General features: G+C 41.5%; 1 protein-coding gene across 1 annotated transcript in view; it reads left to right on the top strand.

The window, feature by feature from the left end:
* The window catches only part of ZDHHC9 (zDHHC palmitoyltransferase 9), a 34,804-nt gene extending 21,516 nt beyond the window's left edge, over window positions 1-13,288 (top strand). The window contains exons 5-10 of the mRNA XM_080909632.1: window positions 3,620-3,757; window positions 4,690-4,764; window positions 5,521-5,612; window positions 7,289-7,392; window positions 7,745-7,841; window positions 11,746-13,288. Coding sequence (XP_080765758.1) covers window positions 3,620-3,757; window positions 4,690-4,764; window positions 5,521-5,612; window positions 7,289-7,392; window positions 7,745-7,841; window positions 11,746-11,862 — 623 coding nt within the window. The 3' untranslated portion in view covers window positions 11,863-13,288. The remainder of the gene's footprint in view (window positions 1-3,619; window positions 3,758-4,689; window positions 4,765-5,520; window positions 5,613-7,288; window positions 7,393-7,744; window positions 7,842-11,745) is intronic.
* The last annotated feature ends 2,005 nt before the right edge of the window (window positions 13,289-15,293 follow it).

Here is a 15,293-nt window from a genome sequence, read left to right as displayed (position 1 = left end):
CTGGCAGCTCCACATAGAAGAGGCTTATTTAATTTTTTTGAGTGTGTATGTGTATGTGTGAGATATGTGTAGGTGTGCTTATGTGCCACAGACTGTACATGGAGATCAGAGGACAGTTTACATATGTATATCTCCTTCAACCTGTAAGTCAAGTTCATGGATTCATCTCCAGTCACTTGGCTTGTGCAGCAAATGCTTTTATCCTCTGAACTGTCTTGATGATCCCTCTGTTCCTTATTTTTTTTTTTTATTTTTGAGACAGGGTCTTTCATTAAATGTGGACATTGTAGATTCTGCTAGACTCACTTGCCAAGGATTCTCCTTTCTCTGCTTGTAGGATTAGAAGCATGTGCCACCATGTCTACTGTTTTGTTTTTGAGATTTGCTTTTTGTATTTTACGTGTATAAGTTTTTTCCTGAATGTATGTACATCATATGCATGGTTGGTACTCACAGAAGTCAGAAGAAGGCATTGGGTCCACTGAGAACTGGATTAAAGATGGTCGTGAGCCACCATATGTATAGTATGGACTGAACCCAGGTCCTCTGTAAGAACAAGTGCTATTAATCACTGAGCCTTCTCTCCAGCCTGTGTTGCGTGTGTCATGTGAGTGCCAGGGATCCAGGACTAGGTCCTCATGCTGTGTGGCAAGCACGTTATTTACAGACTGAGCCATCCTCCCAGGTTGATTAGAAGTTTTCTTTTTTAAGATTTTATTTACTTTCTGTGTATTTGCCAACATGCATGTGTTCATGCTTGTATAGGCAACATGTGCATACCTTATGCCTGCAGAGTTCAGATCTCCTGGAACTGAAGTGACTGATGGTTAGGAGCCACCATGTGGGTGCTGGAAATTGAACCCTGGTCCTCTGTAAGAGCAAGTGCTCTTAATCACGGAGCTACAAAACTGTAGCTCCTACTTCGAGTGTCTTATCATATTTTGTCTGTTTTGTTAGCTTTTGTTTTATTTTGACAGTCTCACTGTATAACTCAACTCTCTCTGGCCTGGATCTCACTGTTTAGACCAGGCTGTCCTAAACTCACAAAGATCCAAGTGCTAAGATTAAAGGTGATGCCCTGCTTTGCCTGTGTTTCTTAAAATTATATCCTGAGCTCTTATTCTGCATCTTTAAGATTACTTTAGTGGCTGCATAATCTTTTATAAGGCTGTATTCTAGTTTATTTAGTCAGCCTCCTGTCCTTAGGTGCTATTCTCGATTATTAGTATAATACTGGAATAAAATTATTAAGCTCAGTCAGATGTGGTGGTATATACTTGTAATCCTAGCCCTTGGGAGGTTAAGGCAGGAAAAGTGTGTGTCCAGGGCCAGCTTGGGCTACATGTAAGTTCCTCTTTAAAATAAATGAAGCTTAAGCATGTGGAGAAGGTAGAACCTCCTTATATTTCTAGTAGAGATGTAAAATTGTGTATCCAGTGTGGAAACAGCCCTTAGACCTTGAACATGGTGATATATGAACTAGCAAGTAGACTTCTGACTATATACCTGGGTTTTTGCTTGGGTTCAAATAAGATACTGTCGATTGGATTGTTTAATCAACAGAGTATAGTATTTCACAGTTCTGGAGACTGGAAAATCCAAGATCAAGGTGACAAAAGGGTTTCTGGGAAGACCTCTTTCTGTGCCTTGCAGATGGCTTCTTCCTTGCTGGGCTCTCACTGGTTTTGTTTTTGTGTGAACACATATTTTAAATGTCTTGCCCTCTTCTTAAATCCTAGTGAATTACGGCCACACCTTATGACTAATTACTGAGACAGTCTTAAAAAAAAGAAAAGAAAACTTCCTTAATAAATTTCTGGTAGCCTTTGGTTCCTTTCTTGAGGAAGTATCTTTTTTATTGATTTAGAAAGACTTCTCATAAAATCAGGCAGATATGTATGTACATATAGTCGTTTTCTCTTTCTTTTTTTTTTTATCCTTTAGAAAGTGAGAGCGAGAATGCTTTGCTGCGTTTGTTTGATGTGGGTGGGGCTTGTGTGCCATGCCACGTGTGTAAAGATCAGAGGACAACTTTATGGGTTGAGTCACTTCTACCTTTACGTGAGCTCTGGGGAACCAACTCGGGTTGTCTGGCTTGCAAAATTAGTGCCTGTCACCACTGAACCATCACACTGCACTGGCTCTCTAATGTTTTTAATGTACAAAAAGTCATTTTGTTTAAAAGTCAGAGACTTTTGTTTGTTTGTTTGTTTTATGAGACAGGGTTCCTCTATTTTAGTCCTGCTTGTCCTGAAGCTTGCTATGTAGACCAGACTGGTTTTGAACTTGAAGAAATGCTCCTCCTTCTGCCTCCTGAGAAAAACCTGTTTTTCTCCATCCTCTGTTTTATTGCATTACTTATGTGCTTGGAAAGTCCTAAATCTGTTCTTTGTCATTATTTTGTTATCTAAATTTTTTTATGTACAATGATTAATTAATTCATTGGGGATTTATTTTGGCAAGTAGTGTGAAGAAAATATATAACCTTATTTTCTACCAATTAGCCTATTGTCTCATAATTATTCATGAAATCATACTTTTCCTTTTATAATGGTGTTTATTAAATGGTAAATTCTTGCACATTCTAGAAATTGTTTCTGTGTTCTGTTTCACTGAGCTATGGCGTACAGTTTTAAGAACAGTGTATTGTAGATTTATATATTTAATAAATACAGGTCAAAAAATTCATGGTACTAATTTTCAGATTTACTTTCTGAATTTAGTAGGTCTATCTGCTAAGGTCTTTTACTGGGAAAAGAAATGGCTCTGCTCTTACCTAACAGAGTAACCCAGATCACTGGATTGTTAAAACCTTTGTTTCTTGATCTGTCAAATTTTTTTTTTTTAACTAACATCCAGTGTAGTTGTGAAGATTTGTTTAGTCATGGTTAAAAGGCATAGCTGATAGAATGAATATGTACATGCATTCATATTGAAATGGCTTACAGACTATGGTCTGGCTAGTCCAATTATGGCTGTCTCCTGATGAAAAGGCCAAGAGTCCAGGAAGTAGTTGTTTAGTCCGTGAGACTGGACGTGTCAGCAGACTTGGTTTGCTGCTAGAATCCTGGAGGATTCCTAGAGAACCTCTGGTCTTCAGCCTACGTCCAGTCAGTCTGGTTTTAATTTATGTTCCTTCTTCCATGTCCTTTTATGTGGACTGCCATCAGAAGATATGGCCCAGATTTAGGTTGAGTCTTCCTGGCTCAAATAATCTGATTAAGAAAATCCCAGAGGCTTAAATTTTAGTTGATTCTCGATATTGCCAATTTGACAAGAAAGATGTCATCACACGATTGAAGGAGCTAGTGGTGAAAACATTTTGTTTGATAAAGAATGTCAGCTGTCTTCCCTCCCTTCCTCCCTATTTCCCTCCCTTCCTCCCTCCCTCCCTCTCTCCTTCCCTACTTGCCTTCCTCCCTCCCTTCCTTTCTTTCAGACAAGTCTCACTATGTAGGCTAGGCTGGCCTCAAACCCAGAGATTTGCCTGCCTCTACTTCCCAGTGCTGGGATTAAAGGTGTGCCCAGCTCCTTGAGTTCTATGGGTTAGTTTCTGTATGGGCAGTAGGTAGGCTTGTTCCTGTTTGGGGTTTGGCACTGAGCTCTCTTTCTTCTACAGAGCGCTTCGACCATCACTGCCCCTGGGTGGGAAACTGTGTTGGAAAGAGGAACTACCGCTACTTCTACCTCTTCATCCTCTCTCTCTCCCTCCTCACAATTTATGTCTTCGCCTTTAACATCGTCTATGTGGCCCTCAGTGAGTATACACAGCAAAGACTGTCACTGTGCTGACAGTGGGTGGGGAAAGGATTGAGAGCAGCTTAGGGGAAGTTGGATTCATGGTGGTGTACTTGTTCAGGAGCAGACAGAAGCAAGTACTATTTTCCACTCTTGATCTGGACTACAAATCTCAGCTCACATTGGTAGATATTTACTGATTGTTCTGGCCTTCTCTCTGGCCATCTGCTGGCAAGAATGGGCCCGTAATTTCTGAGCCACGTCCAGAATACCAACCGGGTGGTTCTGAAGTGATCCAAAAAGTTGGGTTTGTATTTGTCTCATTCTGTCTTGTAAGATAAACCTTTGTGATGGGTGGTAGAAGAGCCTCTACCTGTTAGTTGATCATGGTATACTCAAAAGATGAAAAACACACCCACATGCTTGCACACACAGACACACACACACACACACACACACACACACACACACACACAAAAGCATGCACGCACGTACACACAAAGCAGCTAAGGATGGGTAGAGTGTGAAGCTAAGCAAGTGGTCTTGAAAAGGGAGGTGCTCTAAGCTGGGTATCACAAAAGGAAGGGCATAGATGAGAAGAAGGTCTTTCTAGGGCATTTCTGGTTTCTTTCATCTGTTACCGTCCCACTACATGTCTATATTTGGGGACTGTGAAGAGGAAAGGGAACCTAGTGCTTGGTTTCTCTTAGCTCTGGTCCAGTGCCTAAGCATTGGAGTATGTTGGGAATGTGAACTCAGTCACTAGCTTGCAGGTAAAGGGGAAACTGTACACCCTTGCCCCAGTGGGACCTTCTCTCCTGCCAGAGTATATAGCACAGGACAGGGAGATGAAGAAATGGGTAATTAATAGGGATATATATATATATATATATAATTTTTTTTTACTAAAGTTACTAAATTTTCTTTGTGCTCCTCTTCCCAATTTCACAGAATCCTTGAAAATTGGCTTCTTGGAGACACTGAAAGAAACTCCTGGAACATATCCTCCCCTGGCAGTTTGTCCGTGTGAAGCTGTCTGAAACTGCTTGCCAGCATGTTTTCTCCCTACAGTTCTCCCACTATCTAGTTCTCCAGACGTCAGTGAATGCCAAAGCCTAAAATTAACAAGTGTAGTCCTAGTGTTAGCAACTAGAATGGAAACTTGTCAGGACTCTAAGGGAGGCTTACCCCTCACCTCTACCTTGGCTCCTCCTGCCCTTCAAGGGTCCGTCCAGACTCAGCCATGAGTCCTCTAGCTGGCTGCCCTCTATGGTAATGCGCTTTTGTGCTATGTGCTGGAAGCCTTGCCCTCCTTTTCAGTGAAGGCTTATTTTGTGCAGTGGCTACATTTCTGAAAGGGGGATTTAGAAGAGATTTGGATAAACCACATCTTGTTTTCATCCCACTGAGTTTTTTCCATTTATAACGTTTGTTCTTGGTGGGATTTTCATTAACAGTGGTGGGCAACATTGTTTAGCTTTGGCATCTTCCTAAATGTCCTCTTCAAGGAGCCAATAACAAACAGGCAGTTGATACACACTGCAGGTGCTAGAGATTTATTCATAGTGAATCAGCAGAAATGCATTAACTTTCATAAGGGATCTATCCAGTGAAGTTTATAATTCATCTATAGTTACATGCACATCATTTGGCTTTCTGCGGTACATGTTCCGAGAGGTAAAGAGGGTGTGACTGATCTCACAAATACGAACTGAAGCATCAGGTCCCCTACCTAGCATAAGTTCTCCAACATTCCTTAACCTAACCTTACTGTTCTGGAAGTCCTAATTTGCTTCTTCACTCTCTGGTCTGTTGTGGGGCTGACTGGATTTCACACTTTCCTTGTGGCTCTCAACCAGACCACCAATGAAGACGTGAGTCAACCTCTTTCTGCTCTGTACCCTCCTCTCCATGCCCATTCCCTTGGTACCTGCTAGGAAAGCAAGCATGTGTCCAGGGCCTGGAAGGATGAGACAAATAGGGAAAAAAACTGGATTGGGAGATTGATAAATGAAAGGCAGACAGCTTTGTTTGGAGCGGAATGCCTCCAGATCATTAGGAAGAGGTTGAAAAATTGGGTGGACACGTCTTTTAACTAGTTTTGGGTACTTAAAGACTAGTCAAATTCCTAAGCTTAGTTGGTGCTTCTAAATTTAGAGTAGAGAAGGATAGGTGCACCAAATAAATATTTGAATTTATACCAAATAAATGATACAAATATATTGATACAAATTTGTTAATCTAAATTACCAATTCATATTCATGATGGATAATGAGAAAGTACAGCTGAACAAATGAATAAATCCCTGTAACTTTACCTTCTACCGACTTCTTTTGTGAATGGCATGATCATGATTCTAAACTTGTGTAGGTTTGATCTTATTTGTTTACATATACACTGTAGTTTAAAGTTAATTTTTCTCTAACTTTTTTTTGTGTAAAATATATTTTGGTCATATTTTTCTCCTCCCTTAACTCATCCCAGATCTTCCCCGCCTCTATATTCACCTGACTTCATGTTCTTTTTTATTTTCAAAGAAATTTAAAAAATTAAAAAAACACAAATTCTAGACAAACTAAAAAAAAAAAAAAAGAAGAAAAGAAAAACAATATGACCAAAAAAAAAAAAAAAAAAAAAAAAAAAGAAAAAAAAAAAAAAAAAAAAAAAACCAAAATCAAAGTAAAACAAGAACAAAGGCCTGTACACCACAAAACTTAGAGTTTGTCTGTGAGTCCGACTACTCCCAGGCACAGGTGCCCTACCCTGGAGTGTGGTTGTTATAGCCAGTGACAGTCCACTGGAGAAGACAGACTTTTTCTTTCCAGCAGGTAGCAATTGCAAATAGCATCTCGGTTAGTGGTAGAACTTTGAGTTCTGTCCCTTCTCTGTGCTGGCGTTTTGTGCAGGTCGTGTGTCCGCTGTCACAGCCTCTGTGGGTTCATATGCACACCGTCCTTTAAGATGAAAATAGAATGTGTACATTTGTCATTTTTTACTCTTATAAATGTTTTACATGTTCAACTATTTCTTTCTCTTGCAAACTAAATTTATTAATTTGTGCACACGTGCATACCCAACTGCACTGTGGGACATCAGAGGACAGTTTGGTTCTCTCCTATTATCATGTGGGTTTTGATGATTCAGCCTGTCAGGCTTGGTGGCAAGTGCCTTTTTTTTTTTTTTTTTTAAATCTGTGGAGCTCTCTCCTTGGCCCCTATTTTTTAAATTAATTTTGTTAAAAATATATACACCATAAAGCATCCACACCATCTTAACCATTTACAATTTTTTTCTTAATTTTTTTGGTGGGATTTTGGGACTACTCTATGGATTAGGTTGCCCTAGCATCCAGAATCCCATCCTTAGCCTCCTAAGTTCTAGGTTTCCATGGTGAGTGACGTCTTTAACTGTTTTAAGTGTACAGGTCAGTGACATGTACTGCATTCAGTTTATTGTGTAATTATTGCCTCCCATACTTCTTCATCAGCCCACACTGTCTGAATGCCACAACATACCTTTCCAATGTAAGCCCTGGCTTTTATCTTGCAGATCAAAGGATCGTGGACAGGGAAGAACCGTGTGCAGAATCCGTATAGCCATGGCAATATTGTGAAGAACTGCTGTGAAGTGCTTTGTGGCCCCTTGCCCCCTAGGTACTCAAGAAGCAATAATGCCCTGGACTCTTTAAGATGAACTACTCAAACCTATCCCCTTGCCTGCTCTGCTGCATTCTTCTGCATACAACTTCTTGATATCAAATAGGTCTTCCTGGGAATTGTCACACGGCACCATATCCATATGAGCCATAAAACCATGGGCTGGCTGTTTTGTTTGTTTGTCCCCTGGTTAATGTGACATCCTCCAGTTTGTGGAGGAGTAAATGGAAGACAGATGTGGTCAGGACAGGTTGATGAAGGCATGTTTGTGCTTTCTGATGTACAGTGGGGACTGAGATGATAGGTGAGTGAATGTCAAGTTCTTGACTCATTCTTCTGTTTCTGTCAGTGTCCTGGATCGGAGGGGTATTTTGCCACTGGAGGAAAGCGGAAGTCGACCTCCAAGTACTCAAGAGACCAGCAGTAGCCTCTTGCCACAAAGCCCAGTAAGTGTCACAGACATATGCTGTGTAGGTGATAGAGACCATGTAGGCTCACTCGACAGCTTCAAAATATATCCTGATCTCTCCAGCTTCCCCATCTCTGATTGTGCCCTGATACTACTTCAGATCAGTGTACTCTTGACAGAGGTTAAGATTTACTCATTTCTTAGACACATATTGACCAGTTATTTGGTGCCAACTACTTTCACAGGTGCTAGGGATACACCAGTGAGCGAGGTGAATGACGTCCTGCCTGGAGAGCATCTAATGTCTGGTGGAGATGAGGGCCAGGAAACCAGAGCATTGCTGTGTGTGTGGAGAGTAGCTCAATGAGAGAAACATACAGTGTTATAGAGGCTGTGGACAGAGGACCATGGTGGCTCTTGTGGCTCTCGTTAGTGATGTAGTTCCATTGGTAGTTCCATTGGTACATACAGGTCTTGTAAGCATTCTCCCAGGCACCTTGATGAAGATGTATTTCATAAAATATGTTCCTAAAATATTTGAAATTTCCTTCTAAGAGCTTCGTTGAGATATAATACACATACCATATGATGCCTAATTAAAATATACAGTTCCTTAGTAAATGCTTGTATGATTGTCACAATTAAAAAAAAATTCCTTACTCTCTGTGTTAAGAAACCTTGTATAACTACCTGCCACCAAGAAACCTTGTGTGTCTGTGTGTTTATGTGTGTGAGTCTGTCTGTCTGTCTGTGTGTGTGTGTCCTTAGCAGTATGGCCTGGGGATGGAGCCCAGGCCCTCATATATGCTAGGCAAACACTCTCTCAGGTCCTGGCAGAATAGTTTTAATGTTGATCTGTGTTATATGTGGCAGTACTCCGTTCCTTTATACGGAAGACTCATGTCCTATCATTTCACTGTTTCCACATTCTGGTTTTTTATTTCTAAAATTGTATTTATCATTACGATGGCGTGTTTATGGGGTATGTATGTGTGAGTGTAGGCATGTGTAGGCCATAGCACACGAGTGGAGGTCAGGTGGCAACTTTTATTCATTAATTTCATGTATATGAGTACACTGTAGCTGTCTTCAGACACACCATAAGTGGGCATCAGATCCCATTACAGATGGTTGTGAGCCACCATGTGGTTGCTGGGAATTGAACTCAGGGCCTCTGGAAGAGAAGTCAGTTCTCTTAACCACTGAGCCATCTCTCCTGTCCCTGATGACAACTTTTAAAGAGTCAGTTTTCTCTTCTCACGGTGGGTTACAGAGATCAAACTTAAGTCATCATGTTTACTTGGTAAATGACTTTTCCATCTTTTTGGATATTATAAGCAATGCTACTGTGAGCATCTCTGCGCAAGTCTTTGCATGGACATAGGCTTTCATTTTTCTTGGCTGCAGTCCTAGGAGTGAAATTGCTGAGAGAGGTGGTAACTGTCTATTATAGAAATTAAACATTAACATCTTCTGAGATGCTGCTGAGATGCTTTCTAAAGTGGTTGCACCATTTTTCATTCCCACTCGCAGTATCTGCTAGATTATCTGATCATTTCTATTTTAGCCTCTGTAGATGTGAAGTGTTATCTCATTGTGGCTTTGATTTGCATTTCCCTGATGACGAATGATGCACACAGCTTTCCGTATGGGTATTATTTATTTGTATATCTCCACAAGGGAAATATCTATCCAAATCTTTTGTTTGCTCTCCCCCGCCCCGTGTGTGTGTGTGTGTGTCTGTGTGTGTGTCTGTGTGTGTGTCTGTGTTGGTTTGTCCTTTTGTTTGGCTTGTATGTTTGTGTTTGTTTAGAGAGCCTCTTTGACTGGCCTGGAGCTCACCAAGTACACTGGCTGTATAGCAAACTCCAATGATCCTGCCATGTCAGCCTGGATTAGAAAGGCATGACTCCGTTCTTGGCTGGCCCCGACCCTGGGTCCTAAGGATTAAATTCAGGTCCCCATGTTTCCCCAGCAAACACATTACCCACCGAGTCATCTCTGTAGCCCATGTGTGCTGTCTTAATGTATATCAGTTTCTCTTTTATTGCTTGTGTTTTGGTGTCATGTCTAAGAAACTGTGATCTAATCCAAGGTTGTGAAAATGTGTTCCTTTGTTTCTTCTAAGAGTTTTGTAGTTTTCACTTTTACGTTTATATTTTTGATCTCTTTTGGGTTGATTTTTATACATGGTAAGAAGTATAGAACACACGTTTATTTAGTTATTTTTGTCTGTGGATATCTGGTTCTTTTTCTGCCATTTGTTAAAAAGTCTGTGCTATTATTTTGACACTCTAGTTGAAAAATCAATTGACTGAAATGTGTGTTTAGTTTTTGAACTCTCGGTTACCATCTGTTGATCTATACGTCTGTTCTTGTGCCTGTAATACACCGTGTCTGTTGCTTTAGCACTGAACAGTTTTGAAAACAGGAAGTACTATTTCTTCAGCTTTATTCTTCTTTTTCATGTTTCTCTTTGGCTATTCTTGGTTCCCTGAAATCCTGAATGGACATTGGGATTATTTTAAAGCTTTTTAGTTTCTTTGAAGAAGCCAGCTGGAATTTTGATAGAGATTGCATTGACCCTATAGATCAATTTGAGGAATATTGCTGCCATAACACACTTTCTGAGCCATTAACATGGCAGTCTTTTATTGAAGACGGAGCTCTGTGCTAGGGTACTTGCAACACATACATACCCACATGCACACCTACACTCAGAGTAAAGTGACAGACAGACAGACAGACAGATGGGGGAGGGGAGGTGGGAGGAAGAGGGAGAGGGAGTACAGGAAGAACATATCTGTTCCCCTTACTGCATTTCCTGCTTCTATGTCATAATATGGTGGGACAGTAGCTCTCTGCCAGGTAGGAGGGGAACCCTTACCAAAAAGCTTGGACTGTCTATTTTTGTTTGTTTGTTTATTTTTTATCTTGGCTTCCTTTGATTGTGTGCTTTTAAATGTATCTTTTGTTCCATATCTATTTTGTTCTTTTTGGCATTAATGTAAATGAATTTGATTTCCTAATTCCATTTTTTGCATCACTCACTAGAGTGCAGAGAAACACAATTAATTTTCTAATAGAATTTTACATTTAAACTTTGTTTCAAAATAGAATCTTATTTTATGTGCATACTTTTTGTAAGGATATTATCCTCTTCCCCCCTCAGTGTTTCCTTTGCATTTTAAGGGACAGCAAGTGTGTTTACATGTTGTCATCTTCGATATCATTTTTTCTGATGAGACTGGTCTCAAATAATAACAGTATAGGTTAGTGATTCTCAGCTCAATATATGAGAGGATGTATTTTAGAATCACTTAGCAGGGCCTTGGAGAGATGGCTCAGTGGTTAAGAGCACTGGCTACTCTTCCAGAGGGCCTAGGTTCAATTCCCAGCAACCACATGGTGGCTCACAACTGACAACTATTTGTAACTCTAGTTCCAGGGGGTCCAACACCTTCACACAGACACACATGCTGGCGAAATACCAATGCAATAAAATGAAAGTAAGCATTAGAAAAACAATCACTTAGGAGACATTTTAAACCATATGTATCATTTGGAACCTCTTTCATTGGTTTGAACTAATAAATTCTCTGTTAGGACAGAAACAGGATTGAAAATTGTTGGGTCAGACATTGTTAAACAAGTACAGTATAATTGTTGTGGTAGGTATGCTTGCTTAGAATTATTTATGGTTCATGTTATTATCATTATATATAATAGAAACATCTGTTCATAACAGTTAAGGATAAAGCTCAAATAAGCTGCAGGTGCATTCTGGCTAAGACAATTCGAGCCTGGTCTTGGGTCTGAGTTTGCTTTAATGTCACTGTAGTTGAAGGTTTTCAAGGAAGAACTCAATGCCTTTGGTTTATCTGAATTTATCTACTTTGAGAGAGAGCTCTGTGTTAAATCTGATATCTTTTCCTTCTCAGGCCTCAACAGAACATATGAACTCTAATGAGATGCCAGAGGACAGCAGCACTCCTGAAGAGATGCCACCTCCGGAGCCCCCCGAGCCCCCACAGGAGGCAACCGAAGCTGAGAAGTAGCCTCTCTATGGAAGAGACATTTGTTTGTGTTTCATTAGGGCTATGAGAGATTTCAGGGGAGATGATCAACCTGAGACAGAGAACAAATAAGATGTCCCTTATTACTATTTTCCTTTGGTCTTTAGTCACCCAATTACACACTGGCATTTTCTTGCTGCAAACTTTTTTTTAAATCTTTGGACTTAAAACAGTGGCAGAAGATGCCAGTCACATCTGGTAACTGGACAAATGGGTCTCTTGGGACATGGCACTGGTTTCCCATTGTCTCAGCCACAAGGTGTCCTTGGACTCCCCTTCTCTTCCCTCCAGATCCTAGCTCTCCTGCTGGGGGTCATTGGTCTCTTTGGGGCTAAAGAGTCTCAAAACTGACTCAAGTCCTTTCCAGCTGCTGCATGACCTGAGTCCAGAGGCGGTCACAGAGACCTCTGACCAGGGAATCCTAACTGGGCTCTTGACTCCTTCAGAACTCACGAGGCTTGGAGAGGGGTGCTGGAGGATTCTCCTGGCTCCAAAGTGCCAGCATTGCCAGCCAATCCTTTTAGGAATAGGGCAGGTACCTTCCACTTGTATTTATTTCTGTAGCTTCTCTTTTCTCCCCGCCCCCCATCTACTCTCTAACATCCAGGTCGCACTCTTTCCCCCATTAGATGCTATACATCTGCTATAAGTAGTCATGGTAGAGATAATCCATTTCTCATAGGTTCTCCAGAAACTTCAATGCTTGTGCTATTCTCGGTAAGCATTGATGAGATGCCAACAACACAGCCTCTCACACTCTGTCTCATCTCCCCTCTTTGCTCATTAGTCCACTTTGATTTTCTCCTTTTGACTCCTGCTTCCACTGGGAGCAGGACTGGCAGTAATAAAAGTCTGCACTTTGCTGGTTCCTTTTCCTCAGGGGAAGCGTGAGTGCTCACTTAAACACTACCCCTCAGATTTCTTGTGTAAGGCCCACTGAGGCTACGAATGCACAAATGGGGAAGCCAAGGCACAGAGAGGCTCTCCTCTCCTCTCTTCTCCTCTCCTTTCTCCCCTTCTCTCCCTCTTCATCCCCTTAAAAAAAATAAAGAGAGAAAAAAAAGGCTAGACAGTACTTCCATTAAGCCTTGGCTGAGTGAGGGAAAGCCCAGCACTGCTGCCCTCCCGGGTATCCCACTCCAAGGCCTCAGCCCACCTCTGGCAACGGTAACCATACCAGGGGCTTCATCCAAGCCCCTACTCTTCCAGCACTTCCACCGGCAGAGTCCAAGAGCCACTTCATCCTGGGGATGGACTGCAGCCCTCCAGGCAGCTCTGCTCAGGACCTGCGCTATTTCAGGGAAGAAGATCTATGTATTATATGTGGCTATATTTCCTAGAGCACCTGTGTTTTTCTCTTTCTAAGCCAGGGTCTTGTCTGGATGACTTACGGGGACAGGGAGGGGTGCGAACCACGACTTTTAATCTATTTGAAGGCAATTAAACTGTGTCTAATGCAAGATGCCTGCCTCTTCCTTCCTCTTCCATTTCAAGAACCACCATGGGGGTTGTGAATGTGTTTGTGTGTTGGGTCAGGGGGTGGGCGGGTGGGGTAGAAGGGCTTGCTTGTTACTTCCCATACTTGCATTTTCCAGGGTACCCTTGGGTTCAGGAGATAGATACCTCTCAAATTCAACCTCTCCATTGATCCATTTAAATCTGGGCTGAAGTTTATCTTATTCTGGACTATGAACACAGGACTTCCAAGCAATATACAGTGTGAAGAAGACTGGGAGAGCATGCTCTTCACTAGGATATTGTTTTAAGTAGATGGACACTGTTATCTGCAAGTGGTTCTTGGCTTTTGAAGCAGGCTCACCAGGGCCTCCCCTTGGAAATATTTCGTTAGTGATCTCTTACAAGTGATAGCATGCATTTCTTTTCAAATGGTCTGTACTTAAGACTCCTAGCTCACTCTTTCCGGTTACATGTAATTATTGAAATTTGGCTGCTCCCGGGTTTCTCTGTGTCTTTTTGTTTTGGTTGTTGCAGGATTTGAATTTAATATTCCTGGGGGAGAGAGATCGATTCAGAGTCCTCTCCTAGCTCCTTCTCCTTTCCTTCCCCCCCTCCCAGTTTGGTTTCTTACAGTTCAATTTCAGTTAGTCCAAAATTGGGGCAATCATAGAGAGTGCGGAAGTTACTCATTTTTTAAATGTGTGTGTTTTTGGTTTTGCTTTTTTTCCAATCAGCCTGTTCCTCATGGGACTCCCTTTCTAGTCAGTATTCAGCCCATCTCACTTGTGGGCCTAGATGGGTTTCTTTCCTCCCTCGACTTACCTCAGCTACTCTTCTGCTGCCCCTTAGGCTGGCCGGAAGAACGTTCCCTTTCTGTTAGAAAGGATCAAAATGGAAATCTTTTATCTCTAGTGTAAAATGTTTTTTATTTTGTTTGTTTCTTTTGTTGTTTTGTTTTTTAAATCTTCCTCACACTCCTCTCTTTTTTTCTCCCTCCCTCACCCTCTCTCCCCCATCTCTGTTTTTTAAATAAACCTTCTGTGTTTAAGACCTTGGCCTGAAGACCTGTCCCATTCATACCATATACCAGCTGGGACTGTCCCTAGTCTGAGCTCTGATCAGAGGAGAGATTGGAACATTGATCTTTCTCTGGGGAAAGAGGCCTTATATTGTTTGTTTTCAATGGCTGACACTCTTTCCAGCTCTCCCCTTCCTCTCCATTCCTCCACTCCACTTCCGCAGACTAGGATGGTTGGCACTGATCCAAAACCTCAGAGGGAAAAGGAAATGTTTGCCCCTTTGGCTCTGGGGCCCTCCTGGCCGTAGCTGAGATCATTATTGCTCCTTTTGCGTTTTTTTCCCAGGAGTGGGGTTAGATTAGAGGTTGATTCTAATTCTATAGCAGCTAAATTCCATTCTTCCCATCCCAACCATCCTGCCCTTACCCCTAAGCCCCCCCCCCCCTTTTCCTACTGACCAAATCTCTTTACCTTGTTTGGAAGAAAAGTATTTTGTTTTAAAATCTATTTTCTAACTTAGAAGCAATTTAATATGTAAATCTGCACTTTTGTGTGAGCCTACAAATGTGTATGTGTTGGGGTTTTTCACTCTCTGGTATTTCTTAATAAAGAAATCTTTCTTTTGGGGGGAAGCCAATTAATGAAGGAGACTTGAATGGTTTTAGAAATACAGGGCTGTCTATTTCTTTGTGCTTCTGCCTCATTTCTTTACTTGTGTCTAGTATGAGTAATTGGGCCCCTCCCTCATCTTTGGAAAACACCCCCCCTTCCTTTGAGATTTGAGAGGGCCTTCAACTTAGTGCGCCAGAGAGAGAGACCTGTCCTGTTTCTGGTACCCCTCTGGGACCACTTAGATTGGTTTAAGTGGTAACCTAGCAACTTAGCCTCCTCCTTGCTCCCTGTAGTCTGGCCCTGTTAGTCCTTCCAATTTAGTTC

The sequence above is a fragment of the Micromys minutus genome (genome assembly GCF_963924665.1).
Source record: "Micromys minutus genome assembly, chromosome: X".
Taxonomy (NCBI): domain Eukaryota; kingdom Metazoa; phylum Chordata; class Mammalia; order Rodentia; family Muridae; genus Micromys; species Micromys minutus.
Note: the sequence above shows the minus strand (reverse complement) of the source record. Positions and strands in the feature narration are given on the sequence as shown.